Source organism: Protomyctophum bolini (genome assembly GCF_963924005.1).
Source record: "Protomyctophum bolini genome assembly, chromosome: 6".
NCBI classification, from domain to species: Eukaryota; Metazoa; Chordata; class Actinopteri; order Myctophiformes; family Myctophidae; genus Protomyctophum; species Protomyctophum bolini.
The window spans coordinates 12,748,793-12,775,513 of record NC_137867.1 but is presented as its reverse complement, the minus strand read 5'-3'; the positions used below and the strand labels follow the sequence as shown (position 1 = coordinate 12,775,513).

The 26,721-nt window shown below is 44.9% G+C and overlaps 1 protein-coding gene across 1 annotated transcript in view; it reads left to right on the top strand.

Moving 5' to 3' along the window:
• LOC308316407 (ADP-ribosylation factor-like protein 15) overlaps positions 1–23,845 on the top strand; it is a 157,041-nt gene extending 133,196 nt beyond the window's left edge. Inside the window, exon 5 of the mRNA XM_080765019.1 lies at positions 21,397–23,845. Within this exon, the coding sequence (XP_080621145.1) occupies positions 21,397–21,549 (153 nt within the window). The 3' untranslated portion in view covers positions 21,550–23,845. The remainder of the gene's footprint in view (positions 1–21,396) is intronic.
• The last annotated feature ends 2,876 nt before the right edge of the window (positions 23,846–26,721 follow it).

Here is a 26,721-nt window from a genome sequence, read left to right as displayed (position 1 = left end):
GGACTAGGAGAATTAACAGCCCTTTGAGTAGATAGGATAGACGGAGCCTCTGCTAAAGTCTGGAAGGAGTCCAGCCACCACAACAATGCTCTGTCAGCAAACGATGCTACTATCCCCTTTGATTTGAATTTGTAATTGATGTTCATATGACTCAGAGCCAAAATATACCAATTTACTCCCCGCGGCGAAGGCGGCATTTAATCACTCCAAGGTAGCTTGCAGATGACAATGAGGTTCAGGGTTTTTCTCAGAGCTCTCACCTCTCGCCTCTTCTCCGCTGCTAATTATGTGTTAGCTGGATGTCGTTAAATGTCGAAAATATACTGTTACCGTCGACACACTCTCCTTTCTGAGGTATCATGCATTTGTTTAGGAATGTCACTGAAATCCTCCTAAAGCCTTTAACATGACAGTTATCACCACTAGCACTGGCAGTATTGAAACCGGTAGAAGACAAACAGAATTGATGGAGGATTTACAAATGATCACATTGCACCAATGCACAGATACGACTTACGTGTTTCTTTTTATTTACATGTTGTGCATTATGGGCATTTGTTTTAACTAAAGTGTGACCCTGGGGGTTTGCAATAATGATTTTGAGCTTCCTCGGACCGCCTTGACAGTCTGTTACTGTTTGTGTTCCTGGAGGAAGTCTCAACGATGTGACAGTGTAATTATGTCTTTTACTTAGACAGTTGTTTGACTCAACTATCCATTAGCACGGACGAATACAAACACCATTAACTGCCAACATTTCTCATTGTCATTGCTTAAGCGCAGAGCCTTGATGTTGTGTGTTTGCTATTACCACAGAGCGATCTGACCCCGCAATGAGTTAATTGAAAGAAATGCTGATATAATTGCAGTTCAGTTATCTGGAGCCAAGATGGCAATTATATACCGTATCAGTTAGAAGTAAGAATATTAATTTAGCTATGCAGAGGCATCATTATGCATTCAGTGATGATTGAATGTTTATGAACACTAGAATTATCTGCATAAATATGACCTAAAACATGATCAGAGTAGAAGTAGTACATAAATAGAACCAAATGAATCAACAAAACAACAACATTATGGCTTTATTGTGTGTTGAACAGTGGTGGATAGTAACTAAGTACAGTATATTTACTTATATTACTGCACTTGTAAACCTTTGGAGTATTTTGGGTTTTTTGCAAGCTTGTGACCTTCACGTTGCTACATTTCTAGGAAGAGTAACAAAAATGTATTATAAATGAACGCCTTAAACTCTATTTCAAATATGTTCTCAATTTCAACACAGATGATATTATAAAGAAAATGTACATTGTAATTTCTTTGAATACTTTACTTGATTATATGCTTTGTTAAGGATCTTGGAACCCGAATGATGTTGGAACCCGAATGCTGTCCTGCTCACCTTTTTGAGTATGTTAATGTCGCATACCAGAGGTGATGAGTATGGTCATGTCATCAAAAAGTATAACGTTAGTATGCGTCATTTGTTTCTGCCTGTAGCCTATTATCATACCAACTGGGTTGTTTGTGGGATTGGAAACACCTGTCTAATTTCACCACTAAACTTATCCTAGATGTCGTTTAGGCTAGTATGTAGTCTAATGTTAGGTCCTTTCTCTCAACAAATAGGTGACATAATATGTCATAAACATTCAAGCGCTGCCGTATACGTACATCTATAGCAACCTGGAGGTAGAACAACACATAGTTGAGTGTAGAAGGTTTTGAAAGTATTTCATAATAGGTACCTTGTGGTTTTAGAAGGAACCAGAGGAAGGGAGGAGAGACAGATGACATAGAGCAGTCCTAGCGCTTTAACAATGTTCAATACATGAAGCAGATTGAAAGCACCTTTCAAAATGTCCTCCAAGAGTCCTTTCACCTGCAGTAGGTGGTAACCAAGTTTCTATAGATCACAATCATTGCAAAGAGCCCGTAATTACCGTCTAATACTTATTAGACGGTAATACTTATCAAGTAAATATTGACTGCAGCTGCTAGCGCTGCCTTGCATAACTTATTGAATCCAGTATACATGCTGCTTAGCGCCTATAGACCATGTTAATGTGATCCAAATGTGAGTAGGTCCCCAGCTGTAATTGCTAGCACGCGCTCTGGCATTTGCGATTCTTTTTATTTACAACCTTCAAGCTATACAAGATTAATCAATAGTGCTCGCACAATGGAACATATGCAGACTATAAATCATCTTTTTGTTTCCACGGAGCCACTAAAACATTGTGCATTGCTTCCTTTGTGGTCCGCCAATGTGATTGACTGATTAAGTTGAAGCGGTATTTCACTTTAAAACACTTCTGGGGTCATTGTAACGTCTACTCAGGCTTGTGTGTGCACCCCAGTTGCTTGATTCAATATATTTTAATATTTTTCTAAGATATCTTTTTGTGGTTTTCAGCTTTATTTTATTTTATTTTATTTTTGTAGAGAGATAGGTATACAGTATGCTGAGAGAGATAGGGGGGGGGTGACACGCAGTAAAGGCCGTCGGGATCGGGAGTCGAACCCGCGGCACACTGCCAGACTGGATTATTAAATATGAATAAATTAAATGAGCGCGTCCGAGCAAATAACTGTCAGAGTAGAAAATGAACCCAGAAGTGTTTTAAAATTAAATACTCGTTTAACACTCAGTGACATGCAGAGATGTATGCCATTATTATTATAATTATAATTATTATAATTGTAATAATAATAATTATTATTATTGCGACCGTCGCAGATTACTTTGAAAACCTGTCCGCCAGTTGTGTCATCAGTCCATCACGCCTAGTGACATCACGATCACGCCTCGGGACATCATGATCACGCCTACTGACATCATGATCACGCCTCGGGACATCATGATCACGCCTACTGACATCATGATCACGCCTCGTGACATCACGTCCTCATATATGGCCGTCTCCATATATGAAGACACCGATCTCTCTCTGCTTGCTCTCAACGAAGGCAGTCGCTCTGAGATGTAAGGAGGGGAAGATGGTGGCGGGCGGTACGACCCAAGTTGCTGCGGCCAGTGCACTTCAGCACATCACAATAATACACTCCTAAAACGGCCATAGAGTAGACATCGTGACAAATGTGATGAGGTCAGCACATTTTGGGCACATTTGGGCAAGTGGCTATGGCTGCTTTCAGCCCAAGGAGTGTATTTTGTGCAAAACTAATGCTTGGAATGGATTCAGAATCATGAAAAAACCCTAGTTTGATGTACAGGGGTGAAAACATGAATACCCCCCCCCCCCCCCCCCCCCCAGCTGTTCCGGTCTGGCGGAGATAAGAAATAAAAAGCGTGTGTGCTCTGTTGTGAGTGAATGCTTACAGATGAAAGACAGTCGTCCTGGAAGTTTGGTCATTGTTCAGGGCTCTGATAGCCTTAGGGGAAAACTCTGTGTCTCTGTTTCTTTCTCTCTGTCGTGACAAACGCAGGCGCAGCGGCACAAACCGCTCGCATGGATGGAAAAAAACTATTCTGAATTCACTGTCCATCCATCAAAGTCTGCTAGGCATTTAGGCCAATACGGAAGTTATCCCATATGAACACTTACACCCACGTCCTCTGTCCATTTATCAGCATTTTGAACATTCAGGTCTTGGTACCCTTTAGTTTAGATGGTGGTGAAGGTTTCTTCAAACGTCTGGCACATGTGGTGTTGTGTGTCATTGACAGCTGCTGATTGGTTGTGTAGAGTAGACGATGAGGCACATAGTTATGAGCCAATCAGTGGAAGTCGAGCAGGACACTTCTCAAATGGTTAAAAGAAAAATCACACTTGTGTGAACTTAAGTGAGGGGCATTATAGTGCACATCTGCCTTGATTGTTCCCACCTCATGTGATGCAACTGAGCAATAATTGCAAATGACCAAATTTGTTGTCACTTTCAGAGATTTTGAAATAATTTCATATCACAGACACTGTGTGTGTGTGTGTGTGTGTGTGTGTGTGTGTGTGTGTGTGTGTGTGTGTGCTAAGTTGCGAACCCTAAGAACATCACTTTGTTCTTTGAGTGTCTATTTTTTCTGTGTCTAAATCACGACGGGCCTGGATGCTGGATGCGTACGTACACTCTGTCCCGCTTGTTGTGTGTTTGTACAGGCTGTTTTCAGGGGTGGGGAGGGGAGGGGAGCGGTGTGTGTGTGTGTGTGTGTCCGTGTCCGGGGGCATATGTTTGGCTGTCTCTTCTGTTCCATAAACATGGGTGCTAAGCTCAAGATGGAGTGACGAACACATTAAGCGCATAGCACACGATGTCACCGTCGCTTTGGGGCGTTGTTTTGTTTTTACACGTTCGTCACTGCCGGAAGGAGCGTCTGTCTGGTCAGCACACGACGATAAGCGGGGCCGTCTGTGATCTGACCCGAGTCTGAACACCAACCCACTTATCGAGAGGTCGAGTGTGTGTCATCGTCATGGCCAACGAGTGAGCATCCCCAAAAGAAGGGGGTCAATAATGAGGGCGGGGGCCGCGTTATCGCCAAAGCACTGTCAAATGATTCAGCAGATGTCGGTATCCTTCAGTGAATTGCCTCTGCCATAAGAGAGTTAAGTAATGTTGCAATACGAGACGTGAGCCAATCCCATCTTTCTTGTTTTCTCTTTTTTCTTTTTTTTTGCTCCCTCTGCAGCATAATAATTGAGAGTGTCCAAAAGGGTCCATTGGCAGTGTTGTGAGGATGAGATCATTGCTCAATACCAAATCATTCTCATCCTGCACACGGGGAACTAAAGAAAACTGAGAGTGGCGTGATCAGCATTATTTTAAAGTTGCTCTCCGTGTACAACGCATTTGCAAATTTAGCCAGTAGAAAGTTCCACTTTCTCTCGGGGCGGCAGACAAAAACCATTATGCTATTAACCTCAGCAATTCAGTGATGCGGAATTGTCGCTATGCAGCGTTGAAAGATGACAGCATGCACAGCCAGGGGAGATCGCTGGCGTGTTTCTACGCACGTACACTGTAGCGTCACTGTCACTTGAAAGAGTGAGGGAGGGAGGTGAGGGAAGTATTTGTCTAAGTGATAGGTCATTTTAAGTGATCTAAACGGAAATAGTGGAATTTGTAGTATGATGACATTGTGACGTCTTTTAGGCCTGATTTATACTTAGTTGCGCGCCTGTGCTGCACATTGAAAATATCAGGTCTATTCTATAGGGTCAGGTGGCGTGTATTTTCACTCCATGGCTCACTGACCTTGACAATGGAGCCACAGCCAGCGACTCAGATAGCTCTCTCTGATAGCACACCCCCCTCCTCTCTCTCTCTCTCTCTCTCTCTCTCTCTCTCTCTCTCTCTCTAGCTCTCTCTCTCTTTCTCTCTCGCTCTCCCTCCGCTGCTGGCGAGAAAACGGCACCATCTCTCTGCTGCTCACCCCCCTCTTACCTCACGTCTGCTCTTTTTCCAGACAAGCGGGTTTAAAAAGTCAACTGCGTATTGAGCCGTCTAGACTGAAGCTGGTCAGCGACCCAGCCCCGCCCCCCCCCCCCCTCCCCCTGAGTGCTGGCTACAGTGGAAGAGCAGGTGACCCCATTGAGCTTTGTCCCCCAGCGCCAGCCAAGTGTAAACCAGCTCAATGGCCACATTATATAAACACATTGTTGACTCCGACTGATTGCCAGCTCAAGCTGACCCCCGACAGTGCAGAGAAAAAGAAGCGCTATCTGACTTACTGTGGCCTGCATGTTCTGCCTTTCTAATTACATTCAATGATTATTCATCGACGTGACAGCGCGTTACTTCCAGCGGAGGTGACCCTGCAGATGGACCTCTTGTAAGCACTATATATAGCATCCCTTTTCTGGGCAGAATAACAGCTCTGCAAGCCCACAGCGTGTCACATTTGAGACACGTTGTGAGCTTGCGCAGAATGACTGTTTGTGTGTTGAGGGGCGGAAAAGAGCGGTCCAAGTATACAGAACAGAACAGAACCCTGCATTAAGTATAGAGGGTTAAAAGGAGCGGATGCTTTTGTGAATACAAATGTGGGGGTGCCAGTGTGAAGTACTACTGCTTGTTTTGATGATGAGATTTTATGAGTCACTTCTTAGCTCTCTGTTTGGCAGTCAGTAGCAAATAACGAATTCCTGTCATAATTGTGGTCACCGTTGGATCACTGTGTCAAAGTGTGTGTGTGTGTGTGTGTGTGTGTGTGTGTGAGGGGGGGGGGGGGGGTGGCGGGGGCAATGAGTCATTGGACAGGAAGTTGAACACGGTGCTGTAACATTCCGAAATTGACACCAGCAACAACAAAACAATGTTTTATTTTTTCCATGGTTAACAGTGTTGGGGAATCAGTCATCGGTTTTTATTCCCACATGTTTTATTGGTTGAAGCGTTGTTGCACACGGACACTTTCAGTGCATTTTCACCACTGCAGAAATGTCCACAATTCTGTTCCCTGCTGTCCACTGAGGTGTAATGTATGGCAACCCCAAAGTGTAGCATTGCGTTTAAAGCATCCATTGTTTTAACCCTTTTAAAGTTGTGACCCATAAGAATTTGTCCGTGACCCACAAATTAGTCTAGTAGCCACAATGTGAACTCGGACATGTTGAGTACACCAACGTTTTATGTTATAAATGTTGAGTATGGGTCCTGATGGGGGAAAGTAGACCCTTTAATCAGTTACCATTACTTTAAGAGTGTGCAGCCTAGCTGTGCCCAAGCAAGGTCACGGAGTGACAAGAAAGATTGCTATATAGTGTCGGGGAAAAGGAGAGACACGTCAGAATTCTCCAGGACAGACAACCCTCTGGCCTGCGCTCCGAGGGGCGCCCCGATCTATACGGACTGATATGATGGAATCTGATTTGTGATGTAACAGGTCGTATTTACTTTCATGTATGTCTTAGCTGTTCATATGTATATCACATGACCATTCCATTTGGGATAATTATGGGCAATCAATAAATGCCAGATCTTGTGAATCCATGATTTTAAGGTTACAGCCTGTTTATTGGACTATTAGATAACAATTCAATTTGACCTCACCGTTTCACTCCAACCGTGTGCATTTGTATCCTTTAAAGGGAAATGTTGCTGATTTTCAACCGTTGTTCTGATGAGTGGAGATCAATGACCGTGATTGTGTATTCCTCTGCAATATGTTGGTTCAAAATGTCAGCATTTCACAGAGTAGGGCATTAAAATGTTTTCCTTTGATCATCGATGGAACTGAAATACATGTATTCTCATGTTGCAGGCATTGGAAGGACATTTGTAACAGACACAGATATGCAAAATGCTACATTGTGTCACTGAGACCAAGGTATACAGTGCTCGGTAAACATTACAATGTATATTGTTAATTTATGGTATATTATGCGTCATGTACAGTATCTGCTGATGGCTGTGAATCAATGTATATGACTTTCTGAAGTTAATGCCAATTGCATCCGCAAAAATCTGTTTCAGGGTTTAGCAATGCAAAGCTCTTTCTTCATAGGAAGACATTGCCAAGTGGTTGCTGGAGAGAGTGTGCGAATGACAGCCATGCATTGTGCGAAGTGTCTGAGCCTTGTCCCATTATCATAATGCTCCTCTTGGAAGGACTTCAGACTGGAAGTGGTGGGAAGATTTCACTCTTCTACTGGCAACCAGAAAGAGCTTGTGGATGTCAATCACTAATTATCACATTATTGCGACCAAAGGTCGCAATAACTATGGAATCGTGCATTTCCCACCAGTCAGTCAGTCAGTCAGTGTATCACTCAAAATCCCCATACATGGGGAAAGCCCGCATATATTGTGCCCTGCAGGTCTCGTGACATCAAGTGACATCATCAGAGATGGATGGATGGATGGATGGGTGGATGGATTTAATTTTGTCATTGGACACGAGTGTACAACGAAATTAATCTGTTGGCATCAATCCAAATGCAATACAAAGAAATAGTCATATAGTACTGCAATAGTTGTTAGTATTGGCATGATAGTAAATCAGAGATGATAGTAAATGCGACCTGCTGCCATCAATATTAGTATATATGGATATTTATGTCAGAACCTGTTCTGACATTCCATATGTTGATCCTTCCCCAGCCATCCTTCCTCTTCGATGTCTCCCTTTTGACTGCTTCCTGTCCATTTAAACTCTAGAGGAGCCTGCCCCAAAGTTATTTGTGCAGCCGCGCCCGGCAGCCGGCAAAAACTAGAGTACTCACATCTAAAGTATGGAAATGCTGGACTTACTGTACATTACCATGCAAACATGCCCGGTGGTCTTGTATCAAAATGCATTCTAAAGAAAGCAATTTTGAGACCAGGTCATATCAAACATATGGCTTTTTCATGATCAGAATCAACTTACTGTAGTTGTCACAGCACTGGGTGAAATGAGTTTATTGCGTAAGCTTAATCATTGTTCAGACAATGTTTTGCACCCTGTCTGTGCGTGTGTCCGTCTGTCTGTGTCTGTGAACAGCTAATCTCCGACACCATTGGCCCGATTGCAGCGAAACTGTGCACCCACCCCCTGGGCGCCAGAGCAGAACCTCGGCCCTGACATGTTCAGATTGGCCGGTTATAGCACCACCAGGAGGCCGACTTTTGTAAAACACTTATTTTTTACAGAAGAGGTCAGGCGTCACATATTGATTACCCTCCCGAGACTGCGTGCTAGAATTTCGGAGCACAATATGTGAAGCTACTTAGAAGTGTTTGTTTTTCTTTGATGCTTTCTCTTCCTTTACCTCTTTGTCTTTCCTCTGAGAGCACCCTTTCGCCTCCCACCCTGTCTACCCCCCACCCCACCATACAGGCCTTATCTTCCTGTCATCCCTCGGCTGGTGGTCCATCCCCTGGGCAGGTTAAGGGGGCACCATGTGTGAGAGGGCACGCAGTGGCCAGGCATGTGCGGGCACCGCCCTCCACTTTTCCCACACAGCTTGCGTCGAATGCTACTGAACCCTGACCCCCGGTGGGTCCTCGCTCTCCAAATCAGTGGGGATATGCAATTCAGCCAGCCCCAGACCCTATTCAGGGCTGGACTCTCCACTCAAGGAGAAAGCCCCCCCTCCCACCCTACTCTTTTCATTGTGATCAGTGCCCCCCCCATCCCTCACCCCCACCTTCTTTGTCTAGTGGTCAAGCGGGGTCGGACGACCAGCCGCCACTAGCCGGGACGAGACTTCCGAAAAGTCTATTCAGCGTCCGATCTGACCCCCCTGGGCTCCTTGCCTGACTCCCAGGGATCAAACACTGCATGACAATCTCTGGGGGTTCTCTTCCATTGAGACTTCCCCCATTGACAAAAAATCCAAATGACTAATGATTTTTTTTCCCCCTCCCTCAGGGTGTCCTTGATGGCATAGAAATGTTTTACAAATAGAAAACCTCTGCAAGAGATCGTTCACAGTCATTCTCTCTCCAGAGAAGGGAATAGAACACTCTGTGCGTGGCTTTGACCAGGTCTGACAACATCAAAAGCGGCTGTTGTTTCTGGCTTTTAAATACCTCACTTTTTTTTTTTTTTTATCCATTTATGGCAATTATTAAGTCGTGATTAACCAGGGAAACAAAAAGATATTTCTGCATACTGGATAGCTTTTATCCTTGATGATGGCAGTGTTATGCACATGTTGAAGTTTGTCAATACTGTGGCTGGGAATGCTTTAGCTTGGGCCCGCCATTGGCTGACACGCTCATGATTTCCTGGTAGTGATTAAAACCAGCCAGCAGCAGTTCTGTACCAGAGGGAATTAATAGTGCATAAAAATAAACACATTTCTTAAAGTACATTGAATCTCACTGTCCATGCAACACCCACAATGCAGTGCTGCCAGTGCACACACAGCCTTTGGAGTTGTGTGTGCTGCCAGTGCACACACACAGCCTTTGGAGTTGTGTGTTTAACGGCCTGGTTGGCTACATGGCGTACTGTCATCAGGATATGAATGCTGTGGATGGCATGTGGACGACGGTGCCTGCGTGTGTCCCGTTGCACAAATGAGCCTTGAATTAATTTACTCTCCTGCCCCATTTGTCTGCTCTGCACTGTAGCTGTCTATTTTGAGGCCAATTTCAGTTTCTGTGATCAATTTGTAGAGCACACACACGCACAAACACACACGCGCTCACACACACACACACACACACACACACACACACACACACACACACACACACGCACACAATGACACAGTGACACAATGCCTATGTGTCATGATTACGAATAGGAGAAGGTATGCAGGCGAATAACATAAGAAAACACAAGGAACCTTGAATTTGAAACGATGGCCCTTTTAGACATGTGGCGTATGTGTACAGACTGCAACCTGGTGCATGGTTTAAATCTTCTGCCAAGGGCTCGGGAACACATTGATTGTAGTGCCGCGTGCGTGTGTGTGTGTGTGTGTGTGACTGTGCGTGTGTGTGTGTGTGTGTGTGTGTGTGACTGTGTGTGTATGCGTGCGTGTGTGCGCGCGTGCGCTCGCTGACATGGGTGCATAGGGGGGGGGCTGCAGCCGCTTTCCAAGCTGGTCAACTGTCAGTGAGAGGGGGGCCTCCGAGTGAAAGAGGTGGGGGGGTCCCACTAGGGGGGTCGTAGGGGGAGGAGGAGGAGGGGGGCTTGTGACAGACCTCCTGGGCTTTGAGGCCCTCTGTGTGGGCCCTTCGCAAAGCAACGACCAGAGTGAGAGCGGGGAGGCGAGCTCTAGGGGAAGGTGCCGGCACATTGGCCCCTGCAGCAGGGAACACGGGCAGGCTGCCAGCTCGCCCGTACAAGTCCCACAGACCAGATGTTCCCCCGTCAGGGAGCGCTCTCTCTCTCTCTCTCGGCCTTTAATAAATTGAGTTACTGTAAATCTGTAATAAGTCGAGGCAAACATGGATCTGACCCAAACTCACCCCCTGCACCCCTTTATCCGACCCCCCTATCCCACCCTCTTCGCCTCTCCTTAATATCTTGCAGGTCAACCCTTGGTGAAGGGGTCGTGGCCCAGCTATTGACCCTGCCAATTATTCTCAATCCTGCATGAGAGGAGGGATACTTTCCTTTCCCTTCATGCCCCCCCCCCCCTCCTCCTCCTCCCCAACTACCCTTGCATCACCCCAGGCCCCCGCAGGGAGGAGAGTTCCATTCATGCTTCTGTACTGTAACATCACCATGTGTGTGACCCACAGTCCTTGATCTCTCCCAGAGGCCTGATCCAAAGTGAAATGCCTTATGAGATGCAAACAGGAGGTCTTTTTTAAAAAGTTTTTATAAAATACTACACTGGCAACTAGGGACTTTGTTACGTTGCAGTGTGTTTGTGATGTCGTGTTGAGAGAGTCTTGCATTGTTTGATCTTCTCCTGACAAGCTCTCAACACCTGACGTGTCCAACGTCCAGGGTTGGTTTGAGCGTCTTCTCTGTGAACACCTCTGCTCCCCCGCCGCAACTGCCCAGGTATAGCGTACAGGTCGATACGGCGGAGCAGCTGCTGCTGTTCTTTTGGAAGTTATCTGAGCGACGCACCGCCGAGAGAAATAAAAACAAGAAGTCTCTCCTGCAGTTGTACCAACAAAGCCAGCCGTGTCCCGTTCATTGTCCAAGTGGGAATCTTCTCAAGCACATCTTTTAGATACATTTTCGGGGGATGCCTTGCACGCATGGAAAGGACATTATCACATCCACGGGGCCTTTAAGTGCAGTAGCATTGTTCCAAGACGCACGCTGAGACGGTCGGAGTGAAAGTCCCATGCGTGGCCCGAGCTGCAGATTTACATCTCCCCAGAGGACGGCTCTGATCTGGCAGTGGTCAGCTGCCTTTGAGGACGGCCGTGCTTTGGACGGATCACTTTGAACCTGTGCTGAGCTTGAGCCTGAGGGACACCCCCGGCCCCACCTGAGCCAAGCAGGACAGTAAATCTGTCCCCTCCCCCCCGTCCCCCCCCCTTCTTCTGCTAGGTCTTAATTTGTTGCCTGGCTTTCTGGTCCAGTTGAGCCCCCTTGTCCCAACAGTTGTACAGTTCTGGGCTGCCGCCAGGGTGGCCTCCAGGCTTATCCCATTCTGACCTGAGATCAGATTCTAAAAAATGTCTTCTACATCCTGACCCGTTTTCATTCTGACCTGAGATCAGATTAAAAAAAATGTCTTCTGTGTCAGTCGCTCTTCGATTTTTCAAAAATAGCAGACCTACAAGACCTACAAACACCAAAATGGGTTCCCGCCCAAAATGGCTTATTGGTCTTGGCCTGGTGTAGACAGCTTCCTCAGCGAGTGATGGGACTCAAATGAAGACCCATTCACCCCCCCCTCTCTCTCTCTCTCCATCATCATCTCCATGATGGCTCGTCTCATGTCTGTAAATGTCTCTTTTTTTCTCCACTGTTCCGCTGTATTTCCCTATACCAGAGTGAAGATTCAAACATTCCAAACATCTCACCCTGCGTAATCTTATCTTGGAACCAAAGGTGATAGTGTCATTTATACCCCACGTGCAGCTAATGCTCTCACTTAAGGTGATAGGGGCATTAACTACCTTAGGGTGGTAATCCCCTCTTACACAAAACATCACATCCATTTCTCGCGGTGTCAGAGCCTTGTCTCATTAGGAGGATTTAAGATTTGTATTATTTTCTTGTATTGTTTATTAAGAGACATTTGGTTGGATGCCCTCCCAGAATTAGCTGATAACACTTTGCTCTTCACATCCTTCCAACAACACATCCTTCCAGGGGACCGCCAGTCCCCCTCGTGTCTTTAAGGCTGTTTAGGTGAGGCAGGAAGGCCAAACAAAGGCATATCTATTATATGGAAGAGGATCTCGCATTACTTCCCGTTCCAGTGCCGTCTCCAGTGTGGGCCACTTTCCCAGGTGACTGATATCTTCACAGGGGCCAACATGTCAGGCGATGGAGTAATTGATTGTCTTGGATATTCGAGTAGGCCACTTTCCCTAGTTCGTGGACTCCCTAATGGGTCCCTCTCCAGTTGAAAGCTTGCTCGTGTGGTGAGCTTTTGACAAGCTCAAGTGGGATAGACATATTTTCACAGCATGTCTCAGTAAAGCGCCCGTGATGAACATTTATACCGGTAGTTATTTTTTTGTTTTGTTTTTGACATTAGGGTACATTATAGGCTATTCATTTTTTTGCCGTATAGGCAACTTCTGCAAGAAAGGAAGTATAAGCAGGTTCCCTGAATGTAAGGTGATTTATGTTATGGAATTTATAATGTCTTCTATTATGGCTGCTATTTAGTAGCATGAGGTGAAAGGTTAATACTCCAAATTAGTTTGGGCAGAAGAATGCTGTGAGGCCACTTTTTCGCTGCATCAGCCAGGCAGGTCGTTTTTTTTTTTTGCACGTGTACTCTATAAGATAGGTGTTGAGTAATAGATGATGATGTTATTATTGAAATGTATCCAGAGACAAACCTCAAGGCAGAAATAGTTATCTTTCTCCAATGCGTTTGGGTGAAAGTCCTTTCTCTAAAGAGTGTAGTTTTGATGGTTTTGCCTGCAGCCAGGTGTTGTAGCAGTATAGTATAGACTATAGAGAGTATAGTAGAGTATAGTTTTGATGGTTTTGCCTGCAGCCAGGTGTTGTAGCAGTATAGCCGCAGCGTTTGTAGGTTTATTACATCTCTGTGTGAATAACTCTTTATCGGCTCCCCTTTATGTAGTGGTTTATTTAAAATATATGCAATTGCTGAAAGGCAAAAGCTTCTTAAGTGAACATTTCCTGCTATTACTTTTACTGCATAAACAGGAAGGGGATTATTTACTATTATTTTATATTATTGAATTTATAGATATTCTTCAAAGACTCCTGGATACTGAGGCCGCCTCTCGGTCCTGGACAAAGAAGCGTACATTCAATGAGAAACTGAGAGTTGACAGCTCGGGTCATTTAACTTTCTTTTCACGATACCGATCTCCTGCAGGAGTGTATCCAACAAACGGGGGTTCTGTTCCATCTGGATTTGCCGTTAACCTCTGTGAGAATGCTTATGTAGTGCTAGCCTTAGATTTCACCAAATATATCCCTGCATAGCGCAGGACCGCTGAACCACAGCAGCTCTGTTTTTATCTAAAAGATCCTTAGCACGGTGTATGTGCCGATTGACTGGCAGCGTGTGCTCTGACTCCTTTGGATCCCTGCCATTGCATCAGCACACGCACGCATAGCCATGGCTGCACGAATGCCAGTGAGAAAGGTGTGGTGGCTGTCGGTGGCTAAATGTATCATTTCCATGTGACCCAATTTCTTCCCTTATCACCATTATCATCATCAGGACTGCACAATTAATTGAAACTAAAAATACTATTGACTCACAATATTTAACGGAAGCAAAATGCTGCAGTGATTCGTCACTGTGTTGCCTTGTTATTTTGGCTGAACGTTTGACAATGTTTTGGGACAAATATTATAATTTCTTGTTTGTTTGGGGCTTTCCTCACATGCTCTCAGCACCTGACCCACAGTAACTCATTGACCATAGTCTGTCTGTCTGTCTGTCTGTCTGTCTGTCTGTCTGTCTGTCTGTCTGTCTGTCTGTCTGTCTGTCTGTCTGTCTCTCTACCCCCTCCCCCATCTCTATCTAGTCTCTCGAGACAGACTGTTGACTAACATCAACTGAAAGAGGGCGTTGTGTTTTTCCTTTACTTTTTGACGATGGGTTCTCAGATTGCTCTCTGTCCGATGTGCTCAGTTGGTCAAGAGGACAGGGCAAGGCTCTCCATTCTGTTCAAATAGAATCTGATCTCAGGTCAGAATGAAAACTGTCAGGATGTAGAAGACATTTTTAGAATCTGATCTCAGGTCAGAACGGGTTAAGATTAACAGCAGAGCTGCGCGAGTTTGGCACCGGGTGGCAAATCAGCATTGTGCATGTTTGTCTCTATACTCTCTGTGTGTTAGGATACTAAACACCGTTTCATGTCAAGGACCCCCACATGCATCATCATAGTTTAGACAGTCATCGGTTAGACCAGTCATTAGTCCTATACAACTACAACCTCACCCTAAACCTAACCTCCCACGGGGCAGCACACCTAAACCTATAACCTTAACCTAACTTAATATCTAACCAATGACTAGTCTAAACTAAGTATATGCACCCCTGTGAAAATAGACACAGACCAATTTTCAGGCCCATCTGAACATCATTTTGTGCCGAAGAGAAGTTTTGTATAATGTTTCTATTTTATTTTATTATTATCATTATTATTATTTTTTTGCATGTATAAATGGAGAAAGTGGTTAAAATGATAGCGACATTGTATTAGCCGGGGACCCCCTGGAACCCCTCCAATGCCCCCCTGGGGGTCCCCGGACAACCACTGTGGTTCATACATTTTTAAAGGACAACTTTAGTTTTTTTTCAATGTTTTTCATGTTTTAGGTTAGTTATCAGAGAAAGTAAAAGGTGAGTGTAATTCTTTTTTTTTTTCATTTGCTGCTTTCTTTCGTTTTAGGGATTTTAGCTGTTTTTGACAGGGGAGCGGGGGCATTCGAGCATGGGGCTAATTTCTTTACAAAAATGTATGGCGATTAATTTTTTTATTATCTACTATAGTCCTACTAGACCCCAAGAAATTACATCTGGCCACAAAAGATCACGGGATCTACTGAATGTGTCAAACTGTCTGACATATTGAGCCGATGACACACAGTGTGGCTTCACCCCCAGTAGACTACCTTCACATTCAGTAGATCCTTTTGTGGCCAGATGTAATTTCTTGCGGTCTAGTAGGACTATAGTAAATAATCTGTCAAAAACAGCTAAAATCCCTAAAACGAAAGAAAGCAGCAAATGAAAAAAATGAACACCCATCTTTTACTTTCTCTAATAACAACATAAAACCTGAACCTTGCTTGAAAAAAACTAAAGTTGGATAAGCCATGTGTGGTGAAGCTCCTTCTGTCCGTACTTTCTATCTGATGCCTAATTTCACTAGGCCTACTTTAGAATGAATAAACCATGAACTCCATCCCCTCTTTGGCTCTGGTGTCATACACCAAAAATAGGCTATATATAGAAATTCACAAGAGTGTACATCTGCAATATTTGGCGTGCGACACCACCGTGCGACTAAGACAGTATAAATCAGGGTACTGTAGGGAAGCGATATGCCAGTCATGGAAGCTAACGCAGTTGGTATAGCCATCTCACACTTGGCTGGGCTATAGTGTCGCCTGTCCTTCGGTTGGCCTGAGAGCTTGTTTTCCCATGGGGGTTAAAGAAAATATACACTCTAACACAATGTATTACACACGCCCGAGCGCACCGCACGCACGCGCGCGCACACACACACACACACACACACACACACACACACACACACACACACACACACACACACACACACACACACACACCTTTCACTTTCTCATTCATTCAGCACAGAGTCGCTTGTACTGTACTGGTCTTGTACGCACCACCATGCCAAAAGCAGACACTGAAGCATGAATGTGTCTCAACAGTGGTTGACTTGTTTAACACGACGGACGCCAGATCGCCTCGCAACCCGTCAGATGGCGGTTTAAGATTTAACCCCGGAGGTCGCCAAACCCGTCAGATGGCGGTTTAAGATTTAACCCCGGAGGTCGCCAAACCCGTCAGATGGCGTGTAGTGAGGGTTATATTAGTACCATGCAGCCGAAGCTCAACACTAACAATGCGCGCGCCTCCCATAAGGATCCACTCATTGTCGTTTCTTTGTTGCTTGTTTTCTCCGAAAAATACTCCAAAGTTGTCGTTTTAGTCCAAACCGCCCGGCGTTCAGATGTAAACAGTGATTTCTGATCGCGCCAGCCATGTCACCGCTTGTGGTGAAACCTGAGACATGGCTGCTGCTTCCGCAAAGTTTTTGCGCCTCTACTCGTTGTATTGGGCTGTATAGACGGTAATAGAATGGCGCCTATAATAGGGATTATAGCTGGCTCCCTGCGGTCATTTCAAATGGCCAGCAGGAGGCGCTGAAAGTGTTTAATAGCGCCTGCAAAGCATTGTAGTAATGCAAAAAGTAATTGCCATGGAACAATCAAATCATGTGGCACTCGGAGTTAATGTAGCCACTAGCCAGCCTGTTACTCTATGACATATCTATGACGTACAACTCCATTGACTTCCACTATAAATATAACTGTGTCAAAAAGTAGAAAACATGTGGGAGGGAAAGAAATAGTATACGTACTGTACGTCAGTAGGCCTATACTGACAGTATGGCCAGTGGTTTGCGGGATTAGCTCCAGACAGACGGACAGTGCCAAGCCTTGAGTGTTAATTTCAGAGAGTATAGAAACACCTGTAAGTTAAATGAACATTCAAGATTATACAGTGCGCACAGATAACAATAACGATGATAAATGCATCACACACTAAATACTGTGTGCACGCTGCACGACTTAGCTCATTTTGGACTGAGGTCGATTAAAAAAAAAGGCTTCTAAATCCTAGGACCTAGAATTTCAAGGACCCCCAGAATTCTCTCTATTGGGCCACGGACCCCCATCTGAAAATATGTAGTTCCAGGGACCCCCCCCAGAAGCCAATATTTTAGTTAAAAATGTTCGCTCTGAAATATATATTCAATGATTTGCGCCACATTTTAACGATTTTTTCTAAAATAGCAGACCTACATGTTCATAAGCTTGTATATCTGCTACGTAGCGTGCCACTCGGTGGCGCGCTACGAGCTTGTAGGTCTGCTATTTTTGAAAAGTCGAAGAACGACTGACATAGAAACACACAGCTTTTTCAGAAAACTGTCATTTTCAAAAAGACATTTTTAGAATCTGATCTCAGGTCAGAATGGGTTTAAGCTTGGATGTAATAACAATGCAGTCAGTCACTCAGTGCAGGCCTGCAGCCACACCAAGAGAGTTATGCGGTCCGGAATCCCAAGCGCATGGACAGGTGGCCAAACGTGCAGAAACACCGTTTCCACAGGCACGGGTGGTGGTGTAACTTTTTTGACACCCTTTTGCAAGCATTTAAGCCGATTTCTCCCCTATCTACAAGACCAGGCCCGGCGTCTGGCTGACCTAGAAGAGGCTAGACTGGTTGACCCAGTGGTCATCCTGCAGGAGCCATCTGGCAAGCACCGTCTTGTGGGGCTTATATACCCTTTATACCGCAGACTATACCGCGCAACTCCTTAAGCAAGCATAAGTGTGCTTAAGGAGGACTTAATCTGGGAGAAACTGGTTTTGGCCACACTGGGAAGTGTGAGTGGGACTATATACAACACGCGCCCAGCCATGAGGTCATGGGGTTCCTTCAGCAGCGAAAAGCATAATTGATAGTAAGATGAAGTAGAAATAAGGCTTAAGACTGAGAGGTGTTGGTGGGGACGTACTTTGTCCACCCGTTGTTAATGTTTCGCAGTTGGCTTTGACCATTTGGAAAGCTTATTTACTGCATCGGCTGGACTCATTAATCCAAACAAACTGTGTTATCATGACTGCACGGAACTCTAAAATTGTCACAGAACTTCTCGTGCTGGTCAACAGGTTGGAAGTCCTTGGCGTATTTTATTTTTTTTAAAACACGTAAACCCTGATCTTTTAGTAAACGAATCTAGCTGCTCTGTATTTGGTTTCCCACCAAATCTCTTAGCCAAAAATTGCCGATCTACAAGCTCACAATGTGTAGCAACGCAATGAGTTGTGAGCTTGCAGAACGGCTATTTTCAGCGAGTGCTCCTCCCAGAATAGGGATGCTAGGGTTCAAGTGGTTAAAGATGTCATTAGAGCACTGTGCCCAGACAGCCCTGGGGTAAGCTCTGCAGGCCAGCGGGGTGAGGAGGGGAGCCTGTCTGCGCTCAAACAGAGGTCACTGCTGGCCCTTTGACAGTCTGCCAGTGCAGGGGCTAGAGTCTTCCAGAAGAGGGCCTTGGCCACAGGCAGACAAAGTGAGCCATTGAGCCAGACAGCCAGCCAGCCAGCCAGCCGCTTCGTCTGCAGTCTAGGTCTGGAGCTAGAGCCGGGACTAGGGCAGCTCGGGTTACCCAGACAGATTTGTTAACACTGTTTGGGTCCGCTCGGCTTTCCAGCCAGGCCTCTGGGCCAAACGCGGCTGAGGTGACTTAATCTGTCATTAAACTCACGTTACACCCGGACAGAGACTCAACTCAGGGGGGCAGAGGCAGCGGCTCACTCTCCCCACTCACTGGTGTGGATGGTTGGATAGGAGCAGACACACACACACACACACACACACACACACACACACACACACACACACACACACACACACACACACACAGCTCCCTGCCCCCTCCCCTCCTCCTCCTCCCCTCCCCCTCCTCCTGTTCTTCATGCCACACACCATGGCACAGCTAGACAGCTCAGCAAGGTCTAGACAAAAGCAATTTCACTTGAAGTTGAAGTCATTTGACGGTGTGGTAGGCACCCATGTGGATTTGCTGGTGTTTCCAAGGCACACCGGTCTGTTTGTCTGCTCACACACGCACGCACGCGCACACACATTCAACAGACAGAGATTATTCACCATGTTCTGTTAAATATAAATTATTAATAGACAATATATGTGTCAATTGTAATAATATTATTCATTTTGAATATTGTAATGTTATTGATATCGTAATAATTACAGCTAGGGATTCACAAATAAATCTGCATCTTGGGTAAAACAATATACATAATGCACAAGGTAGTGATTCTATTAAGGAATAGCGTTTTATATAACATTTCCTAGATGTATTTTAATATGGTGAAGAATCTCAGATATAGTACAGACAAATCTGCATGTCAGAGGAAACTTCTAATTCATATAAAGCTGTGCAAATTATCACTAATTATACCATTTGTGTCGAAGTTCATATTGTAAACAGAAATATACGATTTATTCATCAATAACTTCTAGCCTTTAGCATTGTGATGCTTTTTTTATTTTACTCAGCTCCTCAGCACAACAGTAGTTCCTAGTCTTCAATGTATGTCCGACAAATGCTCAGCGAGCAACCCAGGTTTATCCACACTTTTCCTGGGCTGTGTGTGCTCCAGTTCCTGTTGATTTCATTGGATATCATTGGTCATCTGACCAGTTTCATTGGATCAAATCGACAGGAACTGGAGCACACACAGCCCAGGAAAAGTGTGGATAGAAAGGAAGAAGCCATTTCATTTGGATATGTGAAAATACACCTCACGTTATCTTTTCCCTCTAGGAGATAAGTAGGTGGCAAATCTCTCCATCCGCTGTTACAAGGAAATAAGGACACATTGTAACTATATTAACCAGACGGTTTGAGTGATTAAAAAAGAGAAAGATACTGTACTAAAACATTCATTACATCAGATTACCAGATATGTTATCTTTACTCAGCTGGCCTCCGCAATCTTGTCATCACTACTTCCCTCCGGTAGTTAAAAATAGAAGCGAAGTGGCCCACCAAAAAAAACTGTGCCCGTCCATAACCTTAATATGAGTGCCAGGGGACCTAATTATGTACATATGTTAAGATAAATTCCAATAAATGTTGTTTTATTGCATCGGTGACATGAATAGGCTCTCATTAGAAACGGCTCAGCATGAGTTGCATGCTACATATCTTTCAACGTTCAACTGATGGCTATCAGACAGGCATTAGGAGGTCACCAAAACATATTTGCAACAGCCATACTAAATTGTTGCCATTACTCAAGTTGCGGTACCTTCAGTGGAGGTCTCTCAGCCATCGTTTCCCTGCTGCTCAGATGTGTTTTTACATGACAGCTGGTTCTGCTTGTCTCTCTCCCCTCTATTGTCATGAGCTGCCAGCATAATAAAGTAAAGCAGGCACTGAATGTAAAGCCAACATATGATGTTCATAATCAACATTCTGTGCCAATTTAAGAAACCACTTCTCCCCCAGATTTGAACACCATATTGTACTGTTCTTTTTCTTTTACATATAGATTTGATTTTGGTGTACTGTAATTCCGAGCTAGTGTGTCGAGGTGTGTGTGTGTGTGTGTGTGTGTGGGGGGGGGGGGGGGGGGGGGGGGGGGGGAGGGGTGACTGTTAACCACTTTTATACCCTTTGTTGGCCAACGACTAGTCAAAATAGCCGATCTTTGTGAGATCAGCTATTTTTGCTACAAATACAGGCGTGCCTATTAGTTGCCTTTCACTTATGTGTATAATGATACACAAGGCTTCTGTCGATCTCAGTGTGCTGATCTATCTGCGGGCTTAAAGTGTGCCACTACAAAAGCTGTGTACACCTAAAACAAAATAAGGGCATATTGCAAATTCTTTGATCAAAGTTTGTCCTAATGGCTCATTTCTAGTTTGTTGTGCTTGAAAACTTGACCGTTTTCAGTTTCAAATCTGTTGAGAAATCTGTCATTTCTGGCAAGTATGACCGAGGCTTCAATCCTGCGTGACAATCAGATGATAACCCCGTATTCTGTTGTTGTTTTATTGCCTGCAGATCAAGAAATACTTTGAGCTGGAACCACTGGCCCGGGGGAAGCGTTGGATCCTAGACGGAACCACCACGGACAACATGGAGGTGGTGAAGGAGAGCTTTGGTCAGTTCATTAGCCTGCTAGAGGACAAAGACACAGAGCCTGCAAGGATTTGACGCTAACGCTGCTATAATGCAAAAAGAGAAAAAGAAGAGGGACATGAGTGGCTACCGATGACGATACAACACATCCTGCCGTGTCCATAACACACAACACACACACCAACGCAGATGATGATGGCCTCTCTGTTTTGAGGTGTGTGTCGGTGTGTGTTAAATCCCCCCCCGCCCCATCCTCACTGCTCATTCCCATTTGCTAAATGGAAGGCAGTGGATGAGAAACAGTCAACCACTACATCTTTACAGAGGCAAGCCACCATTCCATCCAGGCCCCATTTCAACTTTATGCAGTTTAATCATCGAACTTTGTAAGAAATCAAATTCTTGTTTACCACTATCTGTGCCATTATAATGAAATCTTAAGGGTTGGACGTAATGGCATTCCTTAAGTTGCCATTGGGCACACAAGCGCGCGCGCACACACACACACACACACACACACACACACACACACACACACACACACAGTGGAGACCAGGTTGTCTGTAAATATGTTTAACATCACTGCTAGTGACTTTACAAGATGTTGCGGGATGGACACTGTTGATGTTCGTTCCACTGAAATGCTGAAGAGTACTGTAATGGTCGTCGAGCGTGCTTCTCCTCTGACTCGCTAACAAAGAATGTCATTGTGTGATTGAAGTGCTTATAGTCCAAAGCCTTACGTGATGTGTTATGTACTGTAGTTACATATCCGTGTCTCATATTTTATCATCTAGTCTGAATAGTCTAGTATATCTCAAGGAGTTTCATGTACAGTAGCTGCAAAGAGAAGCGTACCCAACTGTGTGGAACATGTGACACCATGACAGCGAACCTGAAGGACAAATGAGTCCACACGAAGAAACTCGCTGTGAGTATAAAGAATGCTTCTTTTTTTTTTACTTGCTTAGGCTATGTTTTATAGCTCATCATAATTAACCTGTTAGAGCCATACCTTCCTATTACATTTTTATATATTGTACTGTAGTATCCATCATGAGTCCTTCTTAATCAAAGACCAAAAACAAACATGTGGAGGATAAATAGCATTCGTGTCTTTAGTCTCACTTGGAATCACTTTGTTTCTGTCAGTAGGTTTATTGTTCTCTTTTCGTATGTGTAGTTTACTAGTTCTCTCTCTCTCTCTCTCTCTCTCTCTGAATTTGACACACTCCCAACTCTGGCTCTGGCCATGCGCCCTACGCGGTCTCTCCCCATCATGACGAAATATACAAACTATCAGTCAGCCCCGACAACAGCTGCATCTGACAAGTCCCTGTCCGACAGTCTAATGCCCTGCCCTCCAACTGTCTGCAAAGACCCCTCCCCGTCTGCCACCTCGCTGCGGTCTATCGCGGACCCCCACCCCTCACCCCATTCTCCGGCTCCCCCCTGCCTGAAACCCATCCTATCTGATATCTCAACCACATCCCAACCCAGACCCCCTCCGTTTCAACTCTCTTCGCCTTCCCCCTATTACATCCTCCTTGCGGTACGGCATTTACAGCCCCTCCCCATCGCCTTCCATGTGGACTCGCCACACCTCAGTGATTTGTAATATTCGACCACATGAACCCTGGTGTACCTATTTTGAGGTTTTCCCAAAATGTCTAAAATGTCAAATGTTTAAAAAGAAACCTTTCAAGCAAATAGTGGAAACATCCGATCTGCAAGCTCACAACGCGTAGCGATGTGAGCTTGTAGATTTATTTAGTAATCTGTCGAGACGGAAAAGTGGGCCCTGTTCTTCCTTAATTTTTTGACGCTATGGGTTCTCAGATTGATCGTTTGGTGACGTGCGTATAGGGCTTAAGTGGTGTGCCACAGGTGTGTGTCCAGCTTTTCTGTCTTTATCGTCTTTTATTTTTAGTGTCACTATAGTCTCTCAAGCCGGGCAACTCTTCCGCAAATTGCAATATACAAATGCAAGGAGTCTGTAGCTACTAGCTATACGGCTCGTAAAGTTCACAAACGGGAAAGACCAATCTGCTGTTCAGACTGGGGGTATTCGATCAATCGTGGTGTTCACAAAAAGTGTCTTTTAACTCTCTGGCGTCCACATGTGTTTTAAATTACAAAATGACTATCCTTTTTTTTGTCAGGGCCGGTATGGTAGACTTTAATGGTTTTAATATATTTTTTAAATATATTTTTTGAATTCCATTTCATGCGTAGCAGCAAGCTAGATAGGCTTTGACAGATGTCATTTAGATGTACATACTGTATGCCACTGCTGATGATGAAACTGAAATGGGGGGAGGGGCAGGGCAATTTCAGAGCTTAAATTCTGACCTGAGATCAGATTCTAATAATGTCCCGACAGTTTTCTGAAAAAGCTATGTTTCTATGTCGGTAGTTCTTGAATTTTTCAAAAATAGCAGACCTACAAGCTTGTAGCGCGCCACTCGGTGGCGCGCTATGAGCTTGTAGATCTGCTATTTTTAAATAGCTAAAGCATAACATAACGCTAACACCAAAAGGGGTTACCGCCCAAAATGGGTTAAGATGTACAAACTGCTAGGCAGAAGCATTTGAAATGTGTTTTTTTTCCTTCTTTGTTGTTACCTGACAAGAGATCTGCCAACAAGCCTGTCTTGTTATCTGGATGCGCATATTCAATTGTGAGATGAAGCCACTATATGAACTGATTAGAAAAGGGAGTGCATACCAGTGTTCATCACATCTGCCTGCACATTAGACCATCACACATTCACTACTTTGTTGTTGTTTTTTTAAACTCAAGTATGAGTTTTGTTCAATGGCAATTAAAGCTGAAAGATAAGTGACTAAAAGATCATTTGTGTTTTTCATTGCTTCTGCCTTTTTTGTACTGAATTAAACTTCCTTCAGATCAGTGGTTCTCAAACTTTCAAAGACCTCCAGTATTCGTTAGGCTGGTTCCCAAACACTGGGTGGGGACTAGTCGGGACCCATTTGTGGCTCACAGACCAATTTGTATGAGTCACGAGAAAAAAAATCCCATTTTCTTTTCCTACATTAAAAAAATATCTATTTTTTTAATAAAATTGTAAAGACGTCTAACGTCTAATCTCTCTTTTCGGTCTCGAGCTGAACATTTTGGGAACCACAGCATTAGGCCACAATAAATAAATCTGATAATGTGCAAAATGTACATTCTTATTGAAAAATTTGTTTCACATAGTAAGGCAGCCTCCTGGTGGTGCTATAACATTTAAAAAAAAATGCACTCCAGACGTTTTTTCTTGGCCTTGGAGTGTGCATAATACAAATCTTTCCCCAGATCGGTGCAGTTCATGATTTGTGGCAACTTCTGTGAACTTTAGATGTCAATCTTAGCCAATCAGAATGGAATATGAAAAATCAAACAGATCAGTCTTGATCACATGACAGATCACATGTTTTGATTTGCATGAAATCTGGATAAAGTCTGACGGAGTAATATATGCAGATGTAGGGCCTCTAGTCGCATACAAAGTTGTACACAGCGTTCTTGGCCTAGTGGGAATGTGCGTGCACAATTTCACAGAAATCGCACGCTGTGTTAATGATTTGAGGCATCTTGTAATGCCTATAGATAGATGCTGCGTACTGATTTGTGTGATGTAGTAGGCTACTAATCTGTGTACTGTCAAAAAATGTGATCGGCCTCATGGTGGCGCTATACATCAGACCCATGTGAAAAGTGGTTCTGTTCTGGCATCCGGGGTTGCGGTCAAGCCAATGGTGCCGGAGATTAGCTGATCACAGACGGATGGCCGGACGGACAGACAGGGTGCAAAACACAGTCTCTCCCCATGCCTTCGGTCTGGTGGACAAAAATGCACGTGCAACGACGGTGCAGCAGTTAGCGACGGGCTGCAGTTAGCGACGGTGCAGCAGTTAGCGACGGGCTGCAGACATGCCGCTTGAGCGGGAGGCTAACGGAGTGAGACAGGACTGGAGCTCATGACATGCGCTCGTATACTTCACTCTGCGCTCCTCTCTGTTGTGCTATGGCTCTCCCTCTGCCCCGCTGCCCTTCTTCCCTGTCTTTCCAAATGAACCGTGTGGCTTTAATACAATGTGTGTCATGCAGGTTGCCCTGGCGATTCTTTGATCCTGTTTTCCAGTCCCTCTGCCTCTGAGGCAGACCTCAGTGCCTCGCCGCTCCAGTCTGCTGCACACCAGCCCAGGATGGGGAAGCTGCCGCCGCTCACAGACAGCCCCCATTGGCTGCTGCAGAGGTCTCTCACCCCTTTTCCTCCCCTGCCTCCAGGTTGAGCCCGATTTATATAGTATGGCTGTGGCGCTCGTCTAATTTTCGGCTGTTTCTGCCTGATTTAATTTGAGTCTCACTCTTTGCTTTGCTTTCTTTCCTCCTTCCGTTTTTCTCTTTCCTTGTCTGTTTATTTGTGCCACTGCCCCCCCCCCCCCACATCTCTCTCTCTCTCCCCTCCCTCTCTTTTCCCTGCTTCCCTTTGGTCACGCTGGATGAGCCCCCCCTCAGAATGGGCACCCAGTGTGCCCTGCAGGGGAACAGAAGAGGCCAGGACCTCAGCATGGGCACCCAGTGTGCCCTGCAGGGGAACAGAAGAGGCCAGGACCCTCTGGGAGATAAGACGGAGATGGGGGGGGATCTCTCTCCCTCTCTCTCATTATTTTCTCCCCAGCCAGCTCAACCCTCTCCCTGTAAAATAAGAATGGGAATAATGACGAAGCTGCCTATCTTCCTATACAGCCACAAGATAACATTCACCTGTGTGTTCAGGCATATGGTGCTCATTTTGTGTAGTTTTGTCATATAGTGTTGGGGTTCCCTGGTTGCTGCCAACAGAAAAGCTATGGCTGACTTAAACCCCAGCAGCCTTATTGTGGGGAGGGATTTCACCGAAAATATAGCAGATCGACAAGCTCTCAACGTATCATAAGCGCATGGGCTATTTTGATTTTATTTATTTATTTTTTAATAACAGAAAATATACTAGTATAGAGCCCTGAGGGACTGAAAAGATACTTTTTTTCGCCTTTATTTTCAGACAGGGACAGACAGTAGGCTGACAGCAAATGGGGAGAGAGATGGGGGGGGGGGGTGACATGCCGTAAAGGCTGTCGGGATCGGGAGTCAAACCCACGGCACACTGCCAGACTGGATTACCAGCCAAGATGCCTGGACCGTTGAGCCACGGCCCAGGCCCTGAAAAGATACCCAAGGACTCCGGTCACCCA